This window comes from Stegostoma tigrinum, chromosome 44 (genome assembly GCF_030684315.1).
Source record: "Stegostoma tigrinum isolate sSteTig4 chromosome 44, sSteTig4.hap1, whole genome shotgun sequence".
Taxonomy (NCBI): Eukaryota; Metazoa; Chordata; class Chondrichthyes; order Orectolobiformes; family Stegostomatidae; genus Stegostoma; species Stegostoma tigrinum.
Window position 1 is genome coordinate 10,324,224 of NC_081397.1, and position 25,587 is coordinate 10,349,810.

Consider the following 25,587-nt stretch of genomic DNA (forward strand, 5'->3'; position numbering starts at 1 on the left):
GATAGGTCAGTCCAGGGAAGATGGACAGGTTAAGGAGGTGGGATGAGGTTAGTAGGTAGATGGGGGTGCGGCTTGGGGTGGGAGGAAGGGATGGATGAGAGGAAGAACACGTTAGGGAGGCAGAGACTGGTTGGACTGGTTTTGGGATGCAGTGGGTGGAGGGGAAGAGCTGGGCTGGTTGTGTGGTGCAATGGGGGGAGGGGACGAACTGGGCTGGTTTAGGGATGCGGTGGGGGAAGGGGAGATTTTGAAACTAGTGAAGTCCACATTGATACCATATGGCTGCAGGGTTCCCAGGTGGAATATGAGTTGCTGTTCCTGCAACCTTCGGGTGGCATCATTGTGGCTCTGCAGGAGGCCCATGATGGACATGTCATCGAAAGAATGGGAGGGGGAGTGGAAATGGTTTGCGACTGGGAGGTGCAGTTGTTTGTTGCGAACTGAGCGGAGGTGTTCTGCAAAGCGGTCCCCAAGCCTCCGCTTGGTTTCCCCAATGTAGAGGAAGCCACACCGGGTACAGTGGATGCAGTATACCACATTGGCAGATGTCCTTTATAATCCTCTTATATTTTTGGCCAGTGTGCCTTCGTACCTCATTTTTTTCTCCATGTATTGCCTTTTTAGTTATCCTCTGTTGGTGTTTAAAACTGTCCCAGTCCTCCGGCTTCCCGCTCATCTTTGCTATGTTATACTACTTCTTTTTTATCTTTATACAGTCCTTAACTTCCCTTGTCAGCCACGGCCGACCCTGCCTCCCCATAGGATCTTTCTTCCTCTTTGGAATGAACGGATCCTGCACCTTCTGCATTATATCCAGAAATACCTGCCATTGTTGTTCCACTGCCATCCCTGCGAGGGTATTGAACCACTGAACTTTGGCCAGCTCCTCCCTCATAGCTCCATAGTTCCCTTTGTTCAACGCCAATACTGACACTTCCGATTCTCCCTTCTCCCTCTCAAATTGCAGATTAAAACTTATCATATTATGGTCACTACTTCCTCATGGCTCCTCTACTTTGAAGTCCCTCATCAAATCTGGTTCATTGCACAACACCAGACCCAGAATTGCCTTCTCCCTGGTAGGTTCCAGTACCAGCTGTTCCAAGAATCCATCTCGGAGGCACTCCACATCAAGCTGTATCTGTCAGTTTCAGTTACAAGAGTCTTGACAGTGCAGTTATTACAGTTTTTAATACATACTGATCAGGTACTCAACTACAACTGCAATCACGCCAATCCCCACTAATGGAGCTGCATCAAAACACTGTTCAAGTGAGCCATAACACACTGCAGCATCCAGAGCTGCGTAAAGCCGAGGAAGCACATTGACACCAACGACATAGGTAGGAAGAGAGATGGGGATTTAAGGCAGAAATTCAGGGAGCTCGGATGGAAGCTGAGAGCTAGGACGAACAGAGTTGTTGTGTCTGGTTTGTTGCCCGTGCCACGTGCTAGTGAGGCGAGGAATAGGGAGAGAGAGGAGTTGAACACGTGGCTACAGGGATGGTGCAGGAGGGTGGGTTTTGGATTCTTGGATAATTGGGGCTCTTTCTGGGGTAGGTGGGACCTCTACAAGGAAGATGGTCTTCACCTGAACCAGAGGGGTACCAATCTCCTGGGGGCAAAATTTGCTCAGCCTATTCGGGTGGGTTTAAACTAATTCAGCAGGGGGATGGGAACCAAAATTGTAGGTTGAGGATAGAAAAGGTTGAGAGTAGGGAGGTCAGAAATAAAGTTTCAGGGATGCAAGATGGCGCCGGCAAGCAAGAAGTTGCTTTGAAGTGTGTCTACTTCAACGCCAGGAGCGTCTGGAATAAGGTGGGTGAACTTGCAGCATAGGTTAGTACCTGGGACTTCAATGTTGTGGCCATTTTAGAGACATGGATAGGGCAGGGACAGGAATGGCTGTTGCAGGTTCTGGGATTTAGATGTTTCAGTAAGAACAGAGAAGATGGTAAAATGAGGGAGGTGTGGCATTGTTGGTCAAGGATTACAGTTGCAGAAAGCATGTTTGGGGACTCATCAACTGAGGTAGTATGGGCTGAGGTTAGAAACAGGAAAGGAGAGGTCACCCTGTTGGGAGTTTCCTATAGGCCTCCGAATAGTTCCAGAGATGTAGAGGAAAGGATAGCAAAGATGATTCTCGATAGGAGTGAGAGAGACTGGGTCGTTGTCATGGGGGACTTCAACTTTCCAAATATTGACTGGGAACACTATAGTTCAAGTACTATAGATGGGTCAGTTTTTGTCCAGTGTGTGCAGGAGGGCTTCCTGACACAGTATGTAGATAGGCCAACAAGGGGCGAAGCCACATTAGATTTGGTGCTGGGCAAGAGCCCGACCAGGTGTTGGATTTGGAAGTAGGTGAGCACTTCAGTGATCGCGATCACAATTCTGTTATGTTTACTTTAGTGATGGAAAAGGATATGTGTATACCACTGGGCAAGAGTTATAGCTGGGGGAAAGGCAATTACGATGAGATAAGGCAAGATTCAGGGAGCATAGGATGGGGAAGGAAACTGCAGGGGATGGGCACATTAGAAATGTGGCGTTTATTCAAGGAAAACCTCCTGTGTGTCCTACATAAGTATGTACCTGTCAGGCAGGGAGGAAGCTGTACGGCGCGGGAGCCGTGGTTTACGAAGGAGGTGGAATCTCTGGTAAAGAGGAAGAAGAAGACTTATGTTAGGATAAGATGTGAAGGCTCAGTTAGAGTGCTTGAGGGCTACGGGGTAGCCAGGAAAGACCTAAAGAGAGAGCTCAGAAGAGCCAGGAGGAGACATGAGAAGTTGTTGGCGGATAGGATCAGGGTAAACCCTAAGGCTTTCTATAGGTATTTAAGGAATAAAAGAATGACAAAAGTAAGATGAGGGCCAATCAAGGATAGTAGCGGTAGATTGTGTGGGGAGTCAGAGGAGATAGGGGAAGCACTCAATGCATATTTTTCAACAGTATTCACTCCTGAAAACAGCAATGTTGTCGAGGAGAATACTGAGATACAGGCTATTAGACTGGGTGGGATTGAGGTTCACAAGGAAGAGGTATTAGAAATCCTACAGAGGGTGACGATAGATAAGTCCTCTGGGCCGGATGGCATTTATCTGAGGATCCTCTGGGAAGCCAGGGAGGAGATTGCCGAGCCTTTAACGTTGATCTTTCACTCGTCATTGTCTGCAGGAATAGTGCCAGATGACTGGAGGATAGCAAATGTGGTTCCCCTGTTCAAGAAGGGGAGTAGAGACAACCCTGATAATTATAGATCAGTGAGCATTACCTCAGGTATTGGCAATGTGTTAAAAAGATTATAAGGGATAGGATTTATAATCATCTAGAAAAGAATAAATTGATTAGGGATAGTCAGCACGGTTTTGTGAAGGGAAAGGCGTGCCTCACAAATCTTATTGAGTTCTTTGAGAAGGTGACCAAACAGGTAGATGAGAGTAAACCTGTTGATGTGTTGGATTTCAGCAAGGCATTCGATAAGGTTCCCCACAGTAGGCTCTTGTACAAAATGCGGAGGAATGGAATTGTGGGAGATATAGCAGTTTGGATCGGAAATTGGCCTGCTGAAAGAAGACAGAGGGTGGTAGTTGATGGGAAATGTTCATCCTGGACAGCAGTTACTAGAGGTGTACCGCAAGGGTCAGTGTTGGGTCCACTGCTGTTTGTCATTTTTATAAATGACCTGGATGAGGGCGTAGAAGGATGTGTTAGTAAATTTGCGGACGACACCAAGGTCGGCGGAGTTGAAGATAGTGACGAAGGATGCTGAAGGTTGCAGAGAGACATAGATAAGCTGCAGAGCTGGGCTGAGAGGTGGCAAATGGAGTTTAATGCAGACAAGTGTGAGGTGATGCACTTTGGTAGGAGTAACCAGAAGGCAAAGTACTGGGGTAAGATTCTTGGTAGTGGCGACGAGCAGATCGATCTCGGTGTCCACGTACACAGATCCTTGAAAGTTGCCACCCAGGTTGACAGGGCTGTTAAGAAAGCATACAGTGTTTTAGCTTTTATTAATAGAGGGATCGAGTTCTGGAACGAAGAGGTTATGCTGCAGCTGCACAAAACTCTGGTGCAGCCGCACTTGGAGTACTGCGTACAGTTCTGGTCACCGCATTATAAGAAGGATGTGGAAGCTTTGGAAAGGGTACAGAGCAGATTTACTGGGATGTTGCCTGGTATGGAGGGAAGGTCTTACGAGGAAAGGCTGAGAGACCTGAGGCTGTTTTCATTGGAGAGAAGAAGGTTGAGAGGTGACTTAATTGAAACATATAAAATAATCAGAGGGTTAGATAGAGTGGATAGGGACAGCCGTTTTCCTAGGATGGTGACAGCGAGCATGAGGGGGCATAGTTTTAAATTGAGGGGTGAAAGATACAGGACAGATGTCAGAGGTAGTTTCTTTACTCAGAGAGTGGTAAGGGAATGGAACGCTTTGCCTGCAATGGTAGTAGATTCGCCAACTTTAGGTACATTTAAGTCATCATTGGATAAGCATATGGACGTGCATGGAATATTGTAGGTTAGATGGGCTTCAGATCGGTATGACAGGTTGGCACAACATCGAGGGCTGATGGGCCTGTACTGTGCAGTAATGTTCTATGTAAGAACGCTGATACAGTGTCTACAGAAATGACGGGGTTACCTGAAAAGCGTAGTCCTTCAACACCTGCACAGACGACAAATGGATAACACAACACTTCCAGAGACACTGGTCTCCCCACCATACATGAAAAACATATCAGAAATGACCACCATATTACCCCGATCCAACAACCACAACTGACAGAACCAACGTTATTTGCGAGATATCGTGGACAGATGCCAAAAACATTACAAAGGCCAAACTGGTAGGAAGCTAGACATCACAATTCATAAACACCATCTAGCTACCAAGAGACATGGCCAACTATCACTCATCTCAATACACATGGACGAAGTGGGACACCGATTTGACTGGGACAACGTAGTCATCTGAGGACAAGTCAACCAAAGACATGCATGAGAATTCCTGGAGGCCTGATATTCAAACTGGAATGCCATTAACAAATGCATAGAGCAGGATCCCATATACCAACCACTGAGAAACAAATCCGGAAGTGATGTCAGCCACCCCAGCAAACTGCGGCACATAAACAGCCAGCAGGACACAACAGCAATGCATCACCAGAGGTGCACTGAAGGTATTATGTCGTATGGTGACAAAATGTCTGTAAACAAGCAACAACAAGCTTGTCAAGCAATTCAACAACAGCATGGTTATTCATCTGACCCCAACGGTTCCTGCAATGCAAGTGTGACAGCAGTTATCAATGGGTAGCTGCCAGTTTCTGCAATTTCAATGTCACTGTTATCAATCTCTGAGTTTCTGCTTGGTGACCATGTGTGCAGTTATCAATAACAGCCTGTCGGCTTCTACTCTGTGAATATGAGAGTAGTTACCAAACTGTACCTGTCAGCTAATGCTTTGTAAAACTGGGAAGGCTGACTCCAGTATCTGCAGCTCTTGCTATCTCTAAGGTTATCGTCAATCAGTTCCTATCAATTTCTTACGTATGGATATGTGCATGTCGAGCACCTGTACCTGTCAGTACCTCATAATTTGCCAGTAAAGTTATCAATGTGTACCTGTGGGAATATACGTTGTGAATATTTGAGTATAGTCATCAAACTGTAACAGTCAGTTTTTTTTTAATCTGTGGATATGTGATTGCAGTTACAAATCTGTACCTGTCACTTTGTGGTCTATGAAATTGGGAGTTGTCATCAATATGTAGCTGCCAGTTTCTGCTGTGTGGATATGTGAAAGTAGCTACCGTTCAGTTGCTGTCAGTTTGCTATGTGAATGTGAGTGTTGTTTACGAACGTGTGCATACCAGTTGCTATGATGTGAATGTGTGAATATCTTTATTAATCTTTAGCTGTCCGTTTCTGCAATGTCAATGTGAGTCTCGTCATCATTTTTTTTTCATAAGCATTTGCAATACAAATGAGTGAGGTTAGGTATCAATCCATACCGGTCATTTTCTACTTGTAAAACTGGCTTAATTGTCAGCAGCCAGGAATATTATCGGTGGAGGTGTGACTCATTATGTGATAGTTGCTATGAGAGTAATTTTACGTGGATTTCATTCAGATACTGAGTGTATAATTTCAGTCTATCCATCTTCAAAATGGTGTAAAAGTCAATGGGTGATGAATTCTGAAATTTGTTGGAACTGTGCATTTGGAATGGAGAGACAAGAAAAATAAAGTTTCATTTCCTCAACGTTGTTTTACTGTTTGTTTGAACATAACTGTTGGAAATTAAGCTCACTGTGTGTCTGACTCAATCTGCTCTGTGACTGTGGAAAGGATGTTCTGACAGTGGGAACATACCTGCTGTTTGTCAGAAGGATCTGGTCACACTTGCCATTGTACTGAAGAAATCTTACTTTGTCTTGGTCCTTCAAGTGTTTTTCTGCAGGAAAACAGAAGAGATAGTTCATGTAAACCAGCATCAGTTGGGTTTGACAATGTTTAACTGATCAACACAACATTTAGTTAATAATCATTTGGATATTTTAATATCACTAGGAATTCTGACATAACTATGGGTCTTGGTCCAATCTAGCCCTGAGCTGCTCCTTGTTTGATCATTTCTAAAAACTTCAACACCATTTGAATGAGGTCCTCAAAGTAAATGATACCTGTACAGCTCCATGACTGGAACTCCCCAGTGGAAGCTTGTCAGTGGATATGAGTTTAGTTATTGATCTATTCATGTTGGTTCCTACTTAGTGAATGTGTGACTGTAGTTATCAATGTGTCCCTCTAAGTCTTTGGTAATTACTCATGAATTACACAGCAGAGAATGGCAGGGACAGAATGATAAGGAACTATTGATCAATTTAAATTATACAGCACAGAAGGTGGCCATTGAGCTCATCATCTCCATGCTGACCCAAACACCCCAAAATGGCCATCATAATCCGATCTTCTTGCATACATCCCATAGCCCTGCAGCTTACAGAGTTAATGTGGAGGTCCAGGTATGTTCTTACAAGAGTTGAGAATCTCTGCTATCAGCAACTCAGGTAGCATATTTGAGATAAGCATCCTCTCATAAAAATGGTTTTTCTCCCATCATTTCTCATCCTCTTGCCACTTCACTTAATCAACTCCCGATGGTTTTAAACTCTATGCCAAGGGAAACAGATTCCCCCTGTTGATTCTATCTCTGCCCATCCCAATTGCCTCAAACATGGCACTCCCAGCTTTCACTGTTCAAAATAATACAGCTTCAACCTCTACAATTATTCCTCATAGCTACAACTCTCCAGCCCTGGCAACATTCCAGTAAATCTTCTCTGCAATATATCCAGAGCAATAACATCTTGCTGTAATGTGGTGACCATAGCAGTGCACAATACATCAGTTCCAGCCTCACCAGTGTCTTCTATAGTTTCATCGTTCTGGCCCTACTTGCGTGCTTCATACCTCTGTCAAAGAAGGACAGCATTCTATATACCTAGTTTAACAACCTTATCCACCTGTACTGCTATTGTCACACTCCAGTACACTTGCACACCAAGACCACTCACTTTATCTACAATTTCCACACCACCTCATGTATTCCCATTTCATGTCCTTTCACCTCTTGAAATGCATTACCTCACATTTATCAGAGTTGAACTCCATGTGCTACTCATCTGCCCCTTCCACCAAACCTTCTCTATCATTTTGGAGCTGACAGTTATCCTCTGCACTACCAGTACTCTGATAAATTTTTGTGTTGGCTGAAAATTTCCCAATCGTAACCCACACGTTCAAGTCCAAGTTGTTACCATATAAAACAAACAGCAGCGGTCCCAACACTGAGCTGTGCGAAACACCACTTGAAACAGCTTTCCATTTACAAGGGCAGCCATTGACCATTTGATTCCTGTTGCTGAGCCAACTTTGCTTCCAATTTAACACATTGCTCTGTATCCCATGAGCCTGTCTATTTCTGATTCATCTGCTGCATGGTACTTTATCAAATGTCTTACTAAAATCCATGTAGTTAACATGCATTACACTACCCTCACATTCACGTGGCAGTCACTGACAGGTATCGATTGACAACTAAAATCACACATCCACATTGTGAAAACTGGCAGGGACTGATTGAAAAATACAACTGCATCTTCACACAGCAATCAGTATCTGTTTCTGTTATTTAGATGTGAGTTTTCTTATTAATCTGTTGATAATGATGTGTGAACATGCAACGTGAACATTTGGGTGCAAATTTCAATCCGTACCTGTCCACGTCTGCTCTGGGAACCTGAGAATGTAGTTATTCATCTGCAACTATCAGTTTCTGTGATGTGAATATATAAATGTAGTTATGAATTTATAACTCAGTTTCCTCTACGCGAATACGAGAATACAGTTATCTATTTCTACCGATCATTCTTGGCTATGTGCATATACGGACATTGTGATCAATCTGTCCCTGTCATTACCTGCTGTGTGAATGTTGAAGTGCAATTGAAAACCTTTTCCACTCAGTTTCTGTGATGTGAATATGGAAATATAATTATTATTTCCCCCTGTCAGATTCCGCTCTGTGAATACAAGTGCCTCGTTATGCCACATGAGGCTTGGGAGTGTTACTGCAAGTTTCTTCCGATCGGTTTCTGCTTTGTGAATTTGAGGGTAGTAATATTGTCAAAGAGTCATACAGCTGCGAAACAGACCTTTGGTCCAACAGTCCCTGATGACCACAGGCATCAATTTCATTCCTTTCCTTTCAGCATCTGTTTGTTGTATGAGAGAGAGTTTTCTGATGAGCTGCCAATCTGAATTAAAGATAGGTATTGGTCTAAGTCACACTGTCCTTTAAATGTCTGTTTGTGTTTCTAGCTCGGCATGTATGATCTGATACCCTTGGTGAGGTGTATTATAAAATCATCATAGCACTAACTTATAACACATTAATCATAAAGAGAGTGCGAGAATTCTCTGAAATAGTCAGTCTCCCACTGAGATTGCAAGTGTGGTTATTGTTAGTTTCATCAGCATCGGGCTGACGTTCACCATGGGATCAATTCAGTCTCTGGCATTGTGTGTCAATGTGTTCCTCATGCTTTGTCATCATATTTCACACGGACACCGAATGGGTAATGTTGTGGGTAATGTTCAAATGGGTAATGTTGCATTGAACATGTTACTTGTAGGAACTGCTGACATCCTTCTGTTGTTCAAATCTCTGCTGCTCAACATGAATGAGATTTTACCCAATGCCCTATGAATCAGATCATGTAAATGAAACTGTTTTAATACCTTTGTCAGTCTCTGACTCTGTAGATGCAGTTTGGTTAATGTCCACAAATATTGAGTCTCTGTACAGGTTATGATAGTAAGTTTGGTTCTGGATTGGGCAGTCACTCATCTGACTGTGTATTTCAAATTTATTCCTCCTGTAACAAGATCATTATGTGAGCGTTTCTTCAATCCATTGCCAATAATCTCCAGTTATCTGTTTGCATCTGTATCTGTTCACGACCCTATTTGCTTTCTTCTTTGGTCCATTTAATAACACCTTTATGCAGTACTTGTGTACGAGATGAGAGCTGCTTTTTAATTTGTACCTCTTTGGAGGCAAATTACATTGTAATGTTTATTTCATTTTAGACTTGGCCTACTATAGTTCAGTTCCAACAAAGGAAATTGATACATTAGTTACATGTCCAAATCTAAGACATGGTGCGATATTTGGAGGCATATTTAATCTGGCTTTCAATTTACTTCTTGAGCTGTTTCAGTAGAATTCATCATTGATCATGCAATAGCTTCAGTATTTTCTAATGTAGTGAACATGACTAATTTACTTTATGCCAAGCTGATACCTCATACTTAATCCTAAAGGAGAGCATTCACATACCGGGATTGAAGTACTTCACTCTTACCCTGTCCTATGAATGCTGAATGAAAGAGGAGCTCTCCCACCCAGGTGATATTTAAGAGAAATGGCATTTTCTTTTGTTTTCGCCTGGGTATCTACTAACCTGGCAGCATCTCCGTGCTTTGTAAGTTATTCTGTACCCACCGTGCATTGGCACAGGAGCTGCTGTTATGAAACAAGACAGACAGATACACTCAATTGATCCTATTTCCATCTTCCTGTATTGCGTTACTGAGCAGATTAAGTATTTCTTGGAAAGTGGGCAGCCAATTACCACCATGGCAGAGGACAGAGTTTTCAGTTCATCTCTCCTTTCGCATATGGGAAACAGCCTATGTTCTTCAGTTGTTTGTGCCTACAACATTTATAAGCAAGTGAAAATGCAAGACATTGCAACTGAAATGCGTCTGTGCTTTTCCTCAAGAGTTGAGGACAGAAAATAAATGGATCTTTGTAAAGGATACATTGCAGAGACTAATCGCTGTGGTGATATCAAAGGATATTTTCAGGATGATATTAATATCATTCAACATTGCATAGTGGCACAAGTCTTGGAATGCTGCTAAACTAAAGATGTTAATTTCGTATGTTATTGCCAAAGATGAAGTGCAATGAACAAATGAACTGCATTGCGGCTGACTGACCACAATGTTGCTTGTGCAGGAAAGAAAATTAGCTTTCTCACTTCGATTTTGTTTTATGGCGCAGACATTAACATGCTCGGTGTTGAACTTTTGTTTTCTGTCATGTAGTGGGTAAAACTGGGGCCGTCAAACTGAATTTACTGAAGAATAAACACTGTTGAACCCTCTTTGCAAAATATAAATGAGGACGGTTATGTAGTTATATTGCTTGTTTGAAAAAAATGGCATGAAGCGTCCTTGTGTTTGATGTAAAAATTCAGATGGAATGTCAAGAGGAACACAGGGCTATTTGAACAAAATTTAAGCTAATTTGAAAACAAAAGGTCTATGATTATAAAGTCCTCTTGCTTAAGATAGAATAAAAGATATTCTAATCATGCTAGGTGAAGCAATTGACAACTGATAAAGGTGAGGATGATACTTCATCTGCCAACATGACACATTTATGGAATTTGAATACTGGCTGAATTGATGTAGAATTGTCGGCTGGTTGTTTCTAAACAGTGCAGGTTCAATGAGAGAAAGGTCTGTTTGCTGTGCTGCAGACATCTATGAATATATGGGTGTGAGTGATAAGCATTGATCCGTACTTGTTGGTAGCTGTCACGTGAAGATATAAGCGTAACCATCCAACTGTCCCTCTCAGTTTCTGCTGTGAAATATGAGAGTTTAGTTATCAATCTATATCCATCAATTCCTCTCTCATGAATGCAAAAGTGTTACAAATATGTCCTAGTCAAAATCTTCTGTGAATATGCAAATGTTGTTATCAATCTACATATGCTTATGCTTTTGCTTTCCTGTCATGTGTGGATGTATTTATCAGCCTGTACCTGTCAGTTTTTGCAGTCTGAATGTGTGTGTAATTATCTTACTGTCCCTGTCACTTTCTGATGTGTGAATGAGTGTACTGTTATCAATATGTGCCTGTCAGTTTCTTCTCTATGGCTGTGCAAGTGTATTTACCCATTTGGCCCTGTCAAATCCTGTCCTGTAAATCTGACAGATGAGTTATTAGGCTATGCCTGAAGCTATCTGGTTTGTGAATGTGTGAATGCATTTATCATTCTCTCCCTGTATAATTTCTAGGGTCGGGTTTATGTCTTATTCCGGCTTGGTCTGTCTCTGGTCTGGACACATTTAGAGTTTAATGTTCATTTCTTGTTGCAAGCTCACTGTATGAGACATTATTAATTGTATAGTCAACAATCTAGGTTATCTGCCTGAATGTAGGTTTTTTTTGTATCATTTCAGGTCAATATTTGATTTCCTTCTGGTCTATTTAAATAGCAAAGTTTATATACAGTAGAAGTGTTTCAGATGGTTTTCACTATTCAGTTTGTAGTTTTATGCAAACAAATGCAATGTCAATGTCAATTTCAATCTGAAACCTGTCCTGATGTGCAATTTCTCCAGTTTGTAGAAAAGGAAATGACACATTAATTACCTCTAAGTCGATGAGATGGTAACACGTAGAGAGGTGAAATTAATCTCTTGCTCAATATATTTCTTGGACTACTTCTTGGGAATTCAGTGTGTCAAAGAACAAAAAAAAAATTCCAGCAAAGGAACAGGCCCTTTGGCCCTCCAAGCCTGCGCCGATCCATATCCTCTGCCGAAACCTGTCGCCTATATTCCAAGGATCTGTATCCCTCTGCTCCCTGTCCAGTCTTGTGTCTGTCTCGATACATCTTAAAGTGACACTATCACGCACATCTCTACCACCTCCGCTGGCAAAGTTTTCCAGGCACCCACCGCCCTCGGTGTAAAGAATTTTCCATGCATATCATCCTTATACTTGTCCCCCCTCACCTTGAAATCATTACCCCTAGTCATCGAGTTCCACACTCGAGGAAAAAGCTTCTTGCTATCCACCCTGTTGTTGCAACTCATGACTCTGTCGGCCTCAATCAAGTCCCCACTCAACCTCCATCTTTCTAATGTAAATAATCCTCATGTACTCAAACTCTATTCAGAGCTAGCACCCTCCATACCAGGCAACATCTTTGTTAACTTCCTCTGCAACCTTCTCCAAAGCATCAAGATCCTTTTGGTAATGTGGCGACCTGAACTGTATACAGGATTCTAAGTGTGTACAAACCAAAGTCCAATACAACTGTAACATGACCTGCCAACTCTTGCACTAAACGACCCATCTGATGAAGCAAAGAATGCAACATGTCTTCTTGGCCATTCTATCGAACTGTGTTGCCATCTTCGGGTACAATGGACCTGAACACCCAGATCTCTGAGCATCAATTTTTGCCAGGGCTTGTCCATTTTCCGTATAGTTCACTTTTGAATTGGATCTTCCAAAATGCATCACCTCGCATTTGCCTGAACTGAACTCCACAAAATTTGTCCAATTTTTTTTCCCCCCCATATAATGAATGAGTGATATTCACATTCTGAACACGGGAGTGCATGTGCACATGAGGATTGAAGTATTTAGCTCACATTCTGTTCTATTTGTCTCTTATCATGAAAGGCTACCTCTCTGACCTGAAATCCGTGAGTGGAAGTCATCTTCAATATTACACATTCTGAGGTTTGCAATATACATGATCTTCATGGCTGTTAGATGGTGTAACACATGTGATGGGGATAGTGTGTATATTTACAACTCAGTGGAGTGCGTGTGTGCCAGAAAGTGTGCACACACACTCTGCTGGCATTCTACGTTAGGCTTTGGGACAGGATGTGCATTTTGAAGGCACATTATTTAATTGTTCTGGCTGTGCCTGGGACATCTATTTGACAAAAGATTAATGCTGTCCTGCTCGGTTACTGATAATAATGTCAATGTTTTCCTCCATATCTGTCCTCATTATCTGCTAGATGTATGGTTGGTGTAACTATGTAGCAGCATGAACTATTTCTTCACCTTGACAGTAACTTTGAAAACATAGTTACTAAATGCAGATTTACTGCAGTTCTTTTGTGTCTATTTCAGATGAAAATTCAGTCTATTCATTTTCAAAAATGTTGTAAATGCCAATAGGCTACAAATGATGAATTTTTTTGAAATGGGGTGGTGTGTGTTGAGAAAACAGAGGGAGAGAAAGAACTATTTGTATTTTGTTGGTTGTGTTTGACTGTTGTCTTGAAAGCATGTCACCAGAAATTGAGTTTAATGTATCTCTGACTCAATTTGCTCTGTGCCTGTGGAAAGGATGTTCTCTGCTCGGACATGGTAACATACCTGTTGTTTGTTAGAAGCAGCTGGTCACCCTTAGCTTTGTATTGGCCAAGTATTACATTGTCTTGTTCCTGCAAGTATTTTCCTGGGGGAAGACAGAAGAGTTTACTCCTGTAAATCAACATCAACTAAGTTTTACAATGTCAAAAAGATTAATGTAATATTCAGTTAGTAATTATTAGGATGATTCTTTTCTTTAACTTCTTCTGATGAAGACCAGTGCTCCAAAAGCCTATCATTTTAAAATAACCTGTCGGATGATGACAGCGTCATGAGACTTCTGCCTTTACTTTAAAGTCATCAATTCAAACACAGCTCTGATTCCATTTTAACCTTGAGCTGCTCCTTGTCTAAGGATAATTTCTGTTTTAAATATATATGCTTCGATACCAATTGAGTAAAATCCAGAAGTGGAACGATAATTGGACAGCTCTACGTAAGGTGCTACCCAAAGCCACTGCGATGTCTGCGCCGTTACCAAATCCCAAAGCACTAACTGTAGAATACATTGACTCTGATCAATGTCCGTTACAGGGTTCTTATACTTCCATAGTCTTATCTGTGTTTCGACTTAGACTGCACAATGTTAACAAACAGCATGAAACAGAAGCCAAACAATGAATTTCCAGCAGTGTTTAGAAGACTAAAAGCTACAAGACTGACCCCCAGCAGCAGCTTCTTGCCGCTGTGTCTCCCTCAGCAGGCCCACACACAGCCCGAGAAAGGCCTCTCTCTTCAAGTTCCGGGACCAGTTCCTGCTCCGCTCGGCCTCTTACCTACAGCCCCCGGTTCTCCCTGAACTGAGCCCGAATCAATGCCGGTCTCGGAGCCCCCTCTGTGTCCCAGACTCACATCTCGATGCGCTGCTGGAAGGAGCCTGCTGTTCCCTCGCTTCCCTGCGCGCTGGTCTCTCCATTGCGGCCTGTTTCAAACAAACCTCTTCTACTCACTGAGTCAATGCTCCTCAATGGCAGCGCTGGGGGAAGGCCTTACGCATGCGCTCCTCTAAACAAACAAATGCTCTTTTTCGAGTGGGTGGGGGAAATCGCGCATGCGCTACTTTTCCGAATAATTCCCAGAAACAAATATCAATTGATCATTTCCCCAATTCACTTTTCTCCCAGTTTCAGCAAAGCAACTGAGGGCTGTGGGGGAAAGAGCAGAGAACGTTTGTATGTAATGACTTTTCTTTCCCACGATTCAATTCCAATTCGCAAAAACAAGAGCGTGAAACAGAAGCTGAACGATGAACTTCGATCGTTTCCCGGAACATGTCAGTAACTGCCTCCCTGCGGCTCTCTCACAATCTGATGGGCAAGTGGAGTAGCTGCCGGCCATTCGACCCTTTAGATGTGCTCCCTAATTCAAAACATCACGTCTAATCTTATGACAACACAGTGTCGAGCTGGATGAATACAGCAGGCAAAGCAGCATCTGAGGAGCACAAAAGCTGACGTTTCGGGCCTAGACCCTTCATTAGAAAAGGGGGATGGGCAGAGGATTCTGAAATAAATGGGAAGAGAGGGGAGGTGGACTGATGATGGACAGAGGAGAAGATAGGTGGAGAGGAGAGTATGGATGGGGAGTTAGGGAGGGGATCGGTCAGCCCGGGGAGGACAGATAGGTCAAGGGGGCAAGATGAGGTTAGCAGAGTGGAAATGGAGGTGCGGCTTGAGGTGGGAGGAGGGGATAGGAGAGAGGAAGAACAGGTTAGGCAGGCTGGGACGAGCTGGGCTGGTTTTGGGACGCAGTGTGTGGAGGAGAGATTTTAAAGCTGGTGAAATCCACATTGATCCCATTGGGCTGCAGGGTTCCCTAGCGGAATACGAGTTGTTTTTCCTGCAAACTAAGGGTACTGCAGGACGCCCAGGATGGAAATGTCGTCTGAGGAATGGGCCCAAGCTACGCCTGTCTCTTTGTAGGTAATGTGGAACAGTCCCTCTTCCGCACCTACACTGGCCCCAAACCCCACCTCTTCCTCAGTTACATTGATGAATGTATTGGTGCTGCCTCATGCTCCAAAGAGGAGCTCGAACAGTTCATCCATTTCATCAAAACCTTCCACCCCAACCTCAAGTTCACCTGGACCATCTCTAACACATCCCTCACCCTCCTGGACCTTTCTGTCGCGATCTCAGGCGACCACCTATAAACCAATACAACAAAATGTGAGGCTGGATGAACACAGCAGGCCAAGCAGCATCTCAGGAGCACAAAAGCTGACGTTTTGGGCCTAGACCCTTCATCAGAGAGCTCTCTGCTGAAGGGTCTAGGCCCGAAACGTCAGTTTTTGTGCTCCTGAGATGCTGCTTGGCCTGCTGTGTTCATCCAGCCTCACATTTTGTTGTCTTGGATTCTCCAGCATCTGCAGTTCCCATTATCTCTGACCTATAAACCAATGCCCATTTCAAGCCCACCGACTCCCACAGCTACCATGAATACACCTCCTCCCAACCACCTTCCTGCAAAAATTCCATCCCCTATTCCCAATTCCGTCACCGCTGCCGCATCTGCTCCCAGGATGAGGCATTCCACTCCTGCACAACCCAGATGTCCTCGTTCTTCAAGGGCCGCAACATTCCACCCCACCCTCCCCCGACAGTGGTCAAGAACACCCTCGGCCGTGTCTCCCGCATTTCCTGTACCTCATCCCTCACACCCCACCCTCTCAATAACTGCCCCAATAGAATCCCCCTCGTTCTCACATACCACCCCACCAACCTCCGGAAACAACACATCATCCTCCGACACTTCTGCCATCTACAATCCGACCCCACCACCAAAGGTATTTTTCCATCCCCACCCTTGCCTGCCTTCCAGAGAGACCACTCTCTCCGCGACTGCCTCATCCACTCAACACTCCCCTACAACCCCACCACACCCGGCACTTTCCCCTGCAACTGCAAGAAGTGCTACACCTGCCCCCACACCACCTCCTTCACCCCCATCCCAGGCCCCAAGATGACTTTCCATATCAAGCAGATAGTCACCTGCACATCTGCCAATGTGTTATACTGCATCCGCTGTACATGTGTGGCCTTCTGTGCATTGGGGAAACCAAGTGGAGGCTTACAGACTGCTTTGCAGAACACCTACACTCGCAGTAAATAACCGCACCTCCCAGTTGCGAACCAGTTCAACTCCCCCTCCCATCAATGTGTCCTCAATTTGACCCAGGAATGCACTGTATAATATAAGGTTATACACGTTGGTAGCAAAATAAAAGGAAGGCACTTTATTTTCTGGACGTCGATAGTTGGACACAGTGGAATTTGCAATGAGATCTGGGTGTCCTCACAAACCAATCACTGAAATTAAGCATGTAGGTGTAGCAGACAGTGAGGAAGGTAACTGGTATGTTTTCCTTCATGGAGAGGTAATTAGAGTACAGGAGAAAAGTAGAAATTGTGGCAATTTAACAGGGTATCTGTGAGACAACATCTCGAATACTGACAGCAGGTGTGGCCTCCTTATCTGAGGAAGGATGGTGTTACTATAAAGGTAGTTTTAGTGGGCAGATTGCTGGGATGGAAGGAGAGATTGAATTGTTTGTGAACTTCTGTGCTAAAGTTCATAAAAATGAGGGATTTTTGTAAAAACCTGTTAGCCACTGGCAGACTTAAACAATATAAATGCTGGAAAAATATTCCTGATGGTAGGAATTACATGTTTCGGAAATAGGATAGGACATTTAGGGCTGAGAAAGTGAGAGCTTTCTTCATTCAGAGAACGGTATGCCTCTGGAATTCTCGACCGCAGAAATCAGCTCCATCCAACACACTATATGATTTCAAAATGTTATTGTGTGCAGCAATTGTGAAGAAATAGAATCAAGGTATAATTGGCTTAATGGCAATAGAGAGAGAGTGAAAGTGGAGGGCTGTTTTGTTTTCAGTCTGGGGGCCTGTCACCAGTGGTTTCCACAGGGATTTGTACTGGCTCTGTTTTTGTTTGTCATTTATAAAAATGATGTGGATCAGAATATAGAAGGCATGGTAAGCATGTTTGTGAATGCTCGCAAAGTTATTATCATAGTGAATGGAGAAGGTTTTCTGAGATTACAAAGGGATCGTAACCCAATCGGTTGGGCTGCAAAATGGAGTTCAACTGGATAACTGTGAGGTGTTGCATTTTGGTGCAACAATCAAGGGTAGGCCCTGTACAATTAATGGGTAGTGTTGTAGAAGAGAAGGACCTAGAATTCTTTTCAGTCTGCATCACACCTCAACAGGATGGTTAAGAAGGTGTTTGGCACGCTTTCCTTCGCTGCTCAGTCCTTTGTGTTTAGGAGGTGGCATTCACATTGACGTTACACAGGGCATTGGGTGAGGCCACTTCTGAAATACTGCCAACAGTTCTGGTCGGCCAGTTAGAGGAAGGACAGGATTAAGGTGGAGACGGTTCAGATTAAGTTCACCAATATTTCGAGTATGTAAGGTTCGAGTTATAAGGAAAGGATGGATAGGCTGCGAGTCTTTTTTTTCACTCGAGTGTGGCATGTTGAAAGTCAGCTTATAGAAGTTCATAAAATAATGAGAACTGCAGATGCTGGAGAATCCAAGAAAACAAAGTGTTGAGCTAAATGAACACAGCAGGCCAAGCAGCCTCTGAGGAGTACAAAAGCTGACATTTCGGGCCTAGACACAATGGTAGCTGTCCTTTGCCTGGGAAGGGGGGAATTGAAGAGCGGCATGAACATTTTTAAACTGACAGGAGAAAGATCAAAAAAATATACGCGAGGGTTTTATTATCACAGAGCCTGATGCAAGTCGAATGAACTTCCTGACGAAATGGTCGATGTGGCTACAATTACAACATTAAAACGGCATTTGGATTAGTACGTGAACATGACAGGTTTGAAAGGAAACAGGCCAGGGTCAGGTGGGTGGAACTAGTTCAGTTCGGCATTAAATTCGGCATGTTATGGCTGGACTGAAGGATATGCTGAATGATTCGATATGAGAGAGAAACGGACACAGGCTATTGAGTTGGATGACCTGCCATTTTCATGAGGACTGGGAGGAAAGGTTTGAAGGGCTGATTTGTTAGTTTCAGTTGCTATTATTTGTGTTTCTCTGCCTGTTTATTCCCAGAAAAATACTGACCTGGGTGATCAATGTAACTTCAAACCAGATGATTGGCTCTTGCAGCTGAATCAGGAGAAGAGCGAATCTCCGGCGCTCCGTCCTCAGAGAGTTTAACAGTGACTGAGGAGAGAGAAAAAAACTACAACGAACTCCCTGGGTATCGGAGCAAAGGCTGAAAGGAAAATAAATTATATCCGCCCACATTTATATTTCGCGATATTTCTAGCCTGCGACTGTATGGATGTGAATATTGTGCCAGAGAGACTGTAGGTAAAGGGCGGTCGGGAGAGTTTAACGTAACTGTGTTTGTGTGTCCGCTCATATCATGATATTTCCCAGTCTGTCTTGAGCAAATTAAAAAGATTTTCGATTCAACTTATCCCCCTGCTCCCTCACTAAACCCCAAAGCTAGAATTCAAGGCAACGTGTTTGTTGCTTTCTAGATTTCAGCCCAAAAGTGATGATAATGCCAGCGCTCAGCTCAGAGAGAGCGATCAGTGCAGCAGCAAAATGCGTTTAACTCGACAACGGAGCCGTCAATTCGAGAGAAAACGCTTCGGCCGCAAACCTTCCCGAGTCAGGGTCAGGAACGATCGAGCCTGGCTCTCTGGAGATGCGGAATTGCAGAGGAATTGGAGAGTTTCTGCCGAGAGAGAAACACAGACAGGCAGCAGGAGCAGGGAGCTGAGGGCAGGTTGTCTCCGCGCCGTCCGCTCGCTGCCTTTAAGTTGCTCAGTGCCGCCACCAGCAGCTTCATTGCTGACCCAGTTCAGTTTGACAGAGAGAGATTCAGCGCAGAGTTCCCGACATGAGCGACAGTGCAGCCGCCGAAACCGCTCCTCCAGCCTCCGCCAGCACCAAACCCAAGTCTCCCAAGAAGAAGAAGGCGACAGCTCCCAGGAAGAAACCAGCCGGTCCCGGGTTGGGCGAGCGGATTGTGAAGATTGTCGGGGAGAACAGCGATCGGAAGGGAACGTCTCTGGTCGCTATAAAGAAGGCGCTGCAGAGAAGCGGGGTCAATGTGGAGAAGCAAAATGCACAGATCAGGATGGCTGCCAAGAGGTGCCTGGCGAAAGGCTCCCTGGTTCTGGTGAAGGGCCAGGGCGTCTCCGGCTCCTTCAAACTCGCAAAGAATCCAGTCAAGACAAAAGTGGGAAAGAAGGCGAGACCAGCAGCAGCCGCCAAGAAAGCAGCCGTGAAGAAAACAACGAGCAAGAAGGTGGCAGCGAAGAAAGCGACAGGCAAGAAAGCGGGCGGCAAGAAGGCAGCAACGCCGAAGAAACCGGCGAAGAAAGCAACGCCGAAGAAAAAGACTCCCGTGAAGAAAGTGAAAAAGACCAAGAGCCCCAAGGCCGCAAAGCCGGCCCCGAAATCGGCGAAGGCAAAGGCCAAGCCCAAAGCGAAAGTGACCAAGAAAGCAGCAAAGAAATGATGCAGTCGGTGTAACATGTAACAACCTGAACCCAAAGGCTCTTCTCAGAGCCACCACATCTTTCAGGAGAGAGCTGAGCCCGGATCAAATGATCCCTGTCCTAGCTCCGAGTGCAGGAATAATTTAGACACTGATTTATGTGAATAACCGTTCCGTATTTACCTATCGGATTTACACTCAGCCCCTCTTCCATACTCTACAATATGTGAGTGTGAGGTCCTGCTCACATAGACCATAGGCTCTAGTGCTTTGTCAGTTCATGTCAGTCTGCTTGTCACACATGCAGGGAGAGAGTCTCAAAGAGTCAAACACAGGCTCTGAAACCCCTCTTCACCACACAATCCTCAAGAAATGATTTTGTCTCATTCAGCTGGGGGAATAGAAACTGACGTAGAAATGGAAGAAACCGTGTTGTCTTGTTAAGAAAGGCCTGATCATGGGCGTTTAATTGTATCACAACTGCTTTGAAAAAAAGTCCCTGTTTTTATCTGCTTCGAACATGAAGCTCGAGATCGCAGTTCTTTTGCCGAAAATTGTGTTCACTGCATTGTGGAGAATAGTTTTATTTACAGATCCAGTTGGGGGCTGGAGTTAGCATATATTGCTGTATTTGTATTTCATTAACCGTTACAGGAATGATATTTCTTTCAGTTTTGATTCTGGGACAACTGTGAAAGTTTTAATTTACTTTCCATCAGCCTGTTGCAGGAAGCAACGCCAAATTATCTTGGGACTAATTATAACCTAGGCGAAAGGTAGAAATGCCGCTAAATTGAGTTTGTGTAACTTTATTCGTTACACTGTGTTGCACCATATTAGCTTTTAAAATGCTTTATTCGGCGGTATTTAGATGCATTAACGGCAGTTATACGTTCCGTTCATCATGTTTGTCCGGCTGTATTACACGCCCTCCCCCTTTCCTCACGCCTGTTACAGACAGATGAGGCAGTCCTGTCGTCCTGTCTCCGCTGATGTAGAGTTTATTCAAAAAACTTAGTTTGCAAAGTACACGATTTGATCGGAGGCGGACTTTATTATCCTTTTAAATATTTACTTTAAACTCAGGATCGCGAGGGTAAAATCGGCGGGCTTTTTGAAAGAGGCCAACTGTCATTTCAAGTTAACCAATCAGCCTCCAAAAAATATTATTCGGCCTTTTCTGTCCCTTCCGGAGCTGTTTCTCAGGGGATTGAGGGACGGGACTGTATCCAATCCCAGCTCTAGGGCGGGCTCTCCATTCCCTTAAATAGGCAGCGCAGCAGCGGCGTCGGCATTGACAGCAGCAGCTTGTGTGTGTGTTGCAGAGAATGGCTAGAACCAAGCAGACAGCGCGCAAATCCACTGGAGGGAAAGCTCCCCGCAAGCAGCTGGCGACCAAAGCGGCCCGCAAGAGCGCTCCGGCCACGGGCGGAGTGAAGAAGCCTCATCGCTACAGGCCCGGCACGGTGGCTCTGCGGGAGATCCGCCGCTACCAGAAATCCACCGAGCTGCTGATCCGCAAACTGCCGTTCCAGCGCCTGGTGCGGGAGATCGCTCAGGACTTCAAGACCGACCTGCGCTTCCAGAGCTCGGCCGTAATGGCCTTGCAGGAGGCCAGCGAGGCTTACCTGGTGGGGCTGTTTGAGGACACCAACCTGTGTGCCATCCACGCCAAGCGGGTCACCATTATGCCCAAAGACATCCAGCTGGCGCGGCGGATCCGCGGGGAGCGCGCCTAAACGGAGCGTGCCCGGCCCTGCACATTCACCCCGAGAAACGCAACGGCTCTTTTCAGAGCCACTAAACTGTCCCGAGAGAGCAGCAATCGATTGGCAATGTTGGTTACTTTATTATGCGCCCAGTTTTTTTCTGCTGTTGTATTGTGTCGTTTCGTCTGTTATTAAACAATTTCAATCTGGCCGAGAAGTGGATTTGTCACGTTAATTAGAAGACAAAACGGACATTGCTGTGGGGAAGATATAAATTGATGGCAGTACATAATTGAAGCCTCCCAGTGTGCTGGAGATTTGAGTGACAGGAAAGCACCTCCCTGCCTATGCATCCCTTGGTGTTACCCCACTCGAACTGAACACGGCTGGGAAGTTGGGCGGGAGAAATAATTGGCGCCAAATCATCAACCGCTTTTATTTCAAATCTGAAAAGCCCGCCAATATGTAGGGGGTTCAGACCAGACATCACACTTTCCCTCAGGCCCCAGCCTGTTTCGGTTGATGCTTGTCGCAGCAAAACCAGAAGTTGCTGAAACAGCTCAGCAGGTCTGGCAACATCTCTGAAGAAGAAAAAAAATCAGAGCTAAGTTTTCGGGTCCCGTGAGCTTTCCTCAGAACTGCAAGGGTGGCCGGAGCTGAAACGTCAACTCTGGATTTTATTTTCTTCACGACTGCCAGACCTGTTGAGCTTTTTCAGCTACTTCTGGTCTTGTTCCTGATTTATAGCATCAGCTGTTCTTTCCATGTTCTTCGGAGGATCGATCAGGCTCGAAAGGCCATTTCCTGCTGTGTCGAGATTCCACGAAAGTTCATCCCTGTCAATGTATCAATGGGGCACCAATGGAGAATGAGTTGCTGTTCCTGAAACCTATGGGTGACATCACTATGGCATTGCAGGAGGCCCAGGTTGGACATGTCGTCTGAGGAATGGGAGTGGGAGTTAAAATAGTTCATGAGTGGGAGGTGAACTCTGACACTTCCACCATCTACAATCCGACCCCACCACAAGACATTTTTTCCATCCCCACTCTGATCTACCTTTCGGAGAGACCACTCTGTCTGCGACTCCCTTGTCCACTCCACACTCCCCTCCACCCCCACCACACCTGGCACTTTCACCTGCCACTGCAGGAAGTGCTCCACTTGCCCCCCACCCCTCCTCCCTCAACTACATCCCAGGCCCCAAGATGATCCACATCTAGCAGATGTTCACCTGCACATCTGCCAATGTGTTATTCTGTATCCACTGTACCCGTTGTGGCTCCCTCTACATTGGGGAAACCAAGTGGAGGCTTAGGGACAGCTTTGCAGAACACCTACACTCGGTTTGCTATAAACAACTGCACCTCCCAGTCGTGAACCATTTTAACTCACCCTCCCACTTCTTAGGCAAATGTCCCTCCTGGGCCTCCTGCAGTGCAATAATGATGCCACTCGAAGGTTGCAGGAACAGCAACTCATGTTCCACTTGGGAACCCTGCAGCCTAGTGCTATCGATTTCACCAGCTTCAAAATCTCCCCTCTCCCCACTGCATCCCAAAACCAGCCCAGCTCGCCCCCACCCTGTCTCCCTAACCCTTTCTTCCTCTCACCTATCCCCTCCTCCCACCCACATCTCCATTTCTTACCTACTGACCTTATCTCCCCCCCTTGACCTGTCCATCCTCCCCAGGCTGATCTATCCCCTCTCTAACTCCTCACCTATACTTGCTACTCCACCTATCTTCTCCTTCATCCATCTTCAGTCTGCCTCCCACTCTCTCCCTATTTATTTCAGAATTGCCTCCCCAGCCCCCATTTTCTGATGAAGGGGCTAGGCCCAAAACATCAGCTTTTGTGCTCCTAAGATGCTGCTTGGCCTGCTGTGTTCATCCAGCCCCACACTTTGTTATCTCAGATTCTCCAGCATCTGCAGTTCCCATTTTCTCTGACTGAAATAGATGGTAATTGCTTTGTTTGCCAGGGGTGAAGCACATGATCCATACCCCACTAAGGCTTGTCACCCTGGAAATGGAGTCAAAAAAAGCAACTTGAGCAAATGGAAGTGGCTGAACAATGAGTTACTGGAGTTTATTATGTTCTCTCTCCCTTTTAGGTGTGACTCCACACTCCCATCACTGATATTGACTTATATATCATGGCTCTATGGCAATTACAGGTGGTTTAGCCGAGCCAGTGATGCTCATAATCTGATGAACAAATTCAAACCGCTTTAACCTCTGTATTTATAATAAATGTAACATGCATGCAGGCTTCAGGGCTTTGATGATTAGGGTTGAATATGTTTCTAGTGCTGACACCTGCTCACAAGCTACTGGAGGCATGAGGGGTTGACAGTAAATATGCCAGTTTCCCACATTTTGAACAAATGGGTGAAGGTAAATTCAGCAATGTGTCTTGTTTTTAAGGACGTGCTCTTTTCATATAATTGAGGCAGAGACAGATGTTCAACGTGAAATGATTGCCTTTTAAAACTGCTTGGAAAGAATGTGTGAATTGACAATATCTTGGCCACACACCTTCTCTTCACAAAAAGAAAAATCAGTTGTGAAACTGGAACCTGATCAGAAGTTGCCGTTTTTGTTTTTATTTCATGATATTTGAACACGTACAATTTAGCTGCATTAACCACCACTGAACTGAAACCTCCAACTGGCCCATTATCACATTATCACATCTTGTACAAAACTTCTTTCAGGGGGCACTGGGGTGGCTTTTTCAGCCTTTTGAAAATAAGGTTGTATCTTGTTTAACTTCTGTTTCAACATTTGTTGCTGATGGTATCCTTCGGAAAATTTGGCCAGTATATTGAGAACAGTAGTTGGGAGGACAAGTTGCAGCTTTACAGGACATGGATTAGAACACTTGGAATAATGCATTCAATTCTGGTCTCTCTGCTACAGGAATTTAGTTAGATTTATTGTGACATGTTCCTAAATAGTGAATGGTTTTGTTGGCGAGCAGTATAGCCAGATCATAGTCAGTAAGCACATACAGGTCATAATGTGAAAAATGGAAATGATAAGGCATACAAGTTACACTCCACAGGATGTATGCAGGCAAGATCAACACTTTTGAAATTTAAGATTCCATTCGTCAGTCTGACAATGACAGGGAAGAATCTGTTCTTGAACCTGCTGGTGTGGGTGTTCGAGCTTCTGTATCTTCTGCCTGATGCAAGAGGTTGTAGGAGGGCACCACTGGGGTTGGATGGATTTTGATGTCTCAGGCTTTGCACAGCAATGAGAGCCCATGGTTGGGAAGTTGGGTGCCGTGACGGTGTGGGGTGTGAACACAACCTTCCATAGTTGCTCGTGGAACAGTACAGAGCAGGTTCCATATCAGGCCTTGATGAACCCAGACAGTATGCTTTCTATGGTGCATGAGTAACATGCCAAATACATGAGCAGCCTCAGGAAGACGAGGCCTTTTTGTGCCTTCATTACCATTGCATCTATGTGGGAAGTCCCATGAAGGTTGTTGGTTATTGTAACTCTTGGGAAATTGACACTCTCAGCACCCTGCTCTGTTGATGGACCTGAGGGTGTGTTCTGCTCTTTTCCTTCTGAAACCAATTATAAGTTC

At 44.7% G+C, this 25,587-nt stretch overlaps 2 protein-coding genes across 11 annotated transcripts in view; one reads left to right on the forward strand and one right to left on the reverse strand.

Annotated features, from left to right (window-relative positions):
- LOC132206966 (histone H2B-like) overlaps positions 1-15,271 on the reverse strand; it is a 94,335-nt gene extending 79,064 nt beyond the window's left edge. For 2 of the 10 annotated variants that reach the window (XR_009443259.1, XR_009443260.1), the window contains exons 1-3: positions 14,551-14,679; positions 13,778-13,859; positions 6,379-6,460 (exon numbers count right to left, since the gene is read on the reverse strand). Coding sequence is in view for 2 of the 10 variants with exons in the window: in XM_059642107.1 (XP_059498090.1) it covers positions 3,644-3,980; positions 6,379-6,460; positions 9,310-9,418 (528 nt within the window). In the remaining 8 variants the exon portion in view is untranslated. Of the gene's footprint in view, positions 1-64; positions 3,981-6,378; positions 6,461-9,309; positions 9,447-13,777; positions 13,860-14,437 lie in introns of those variants that run through there. The other 8 variants (XM_059642101.1, XM_059642108.1, XM_059642107.1 and 5 more) reach the window with 7 other exon arrangements.
- Positions 15,272-19,634: 4,363 nt separating this feature from the next.
- On the forward strand, positions 19,635-21,516 carry LOC132206978 (histone H1-like). The gene has a single exon (XM_059642121.1). It carries the CDS (start codon positions 19,670-19,672, stop codon positions 20,291-20,293), a length of 624 nt encoding a protein of 207 aa, XP_059498104.1. The 5' UTR covers positions 19,635-19,669; the 3' UTR covers positions 20,294-21,516.
- The last annotated feature ends 4,071 nt before the right edge of the window (positions 21,517-25,587 follow it).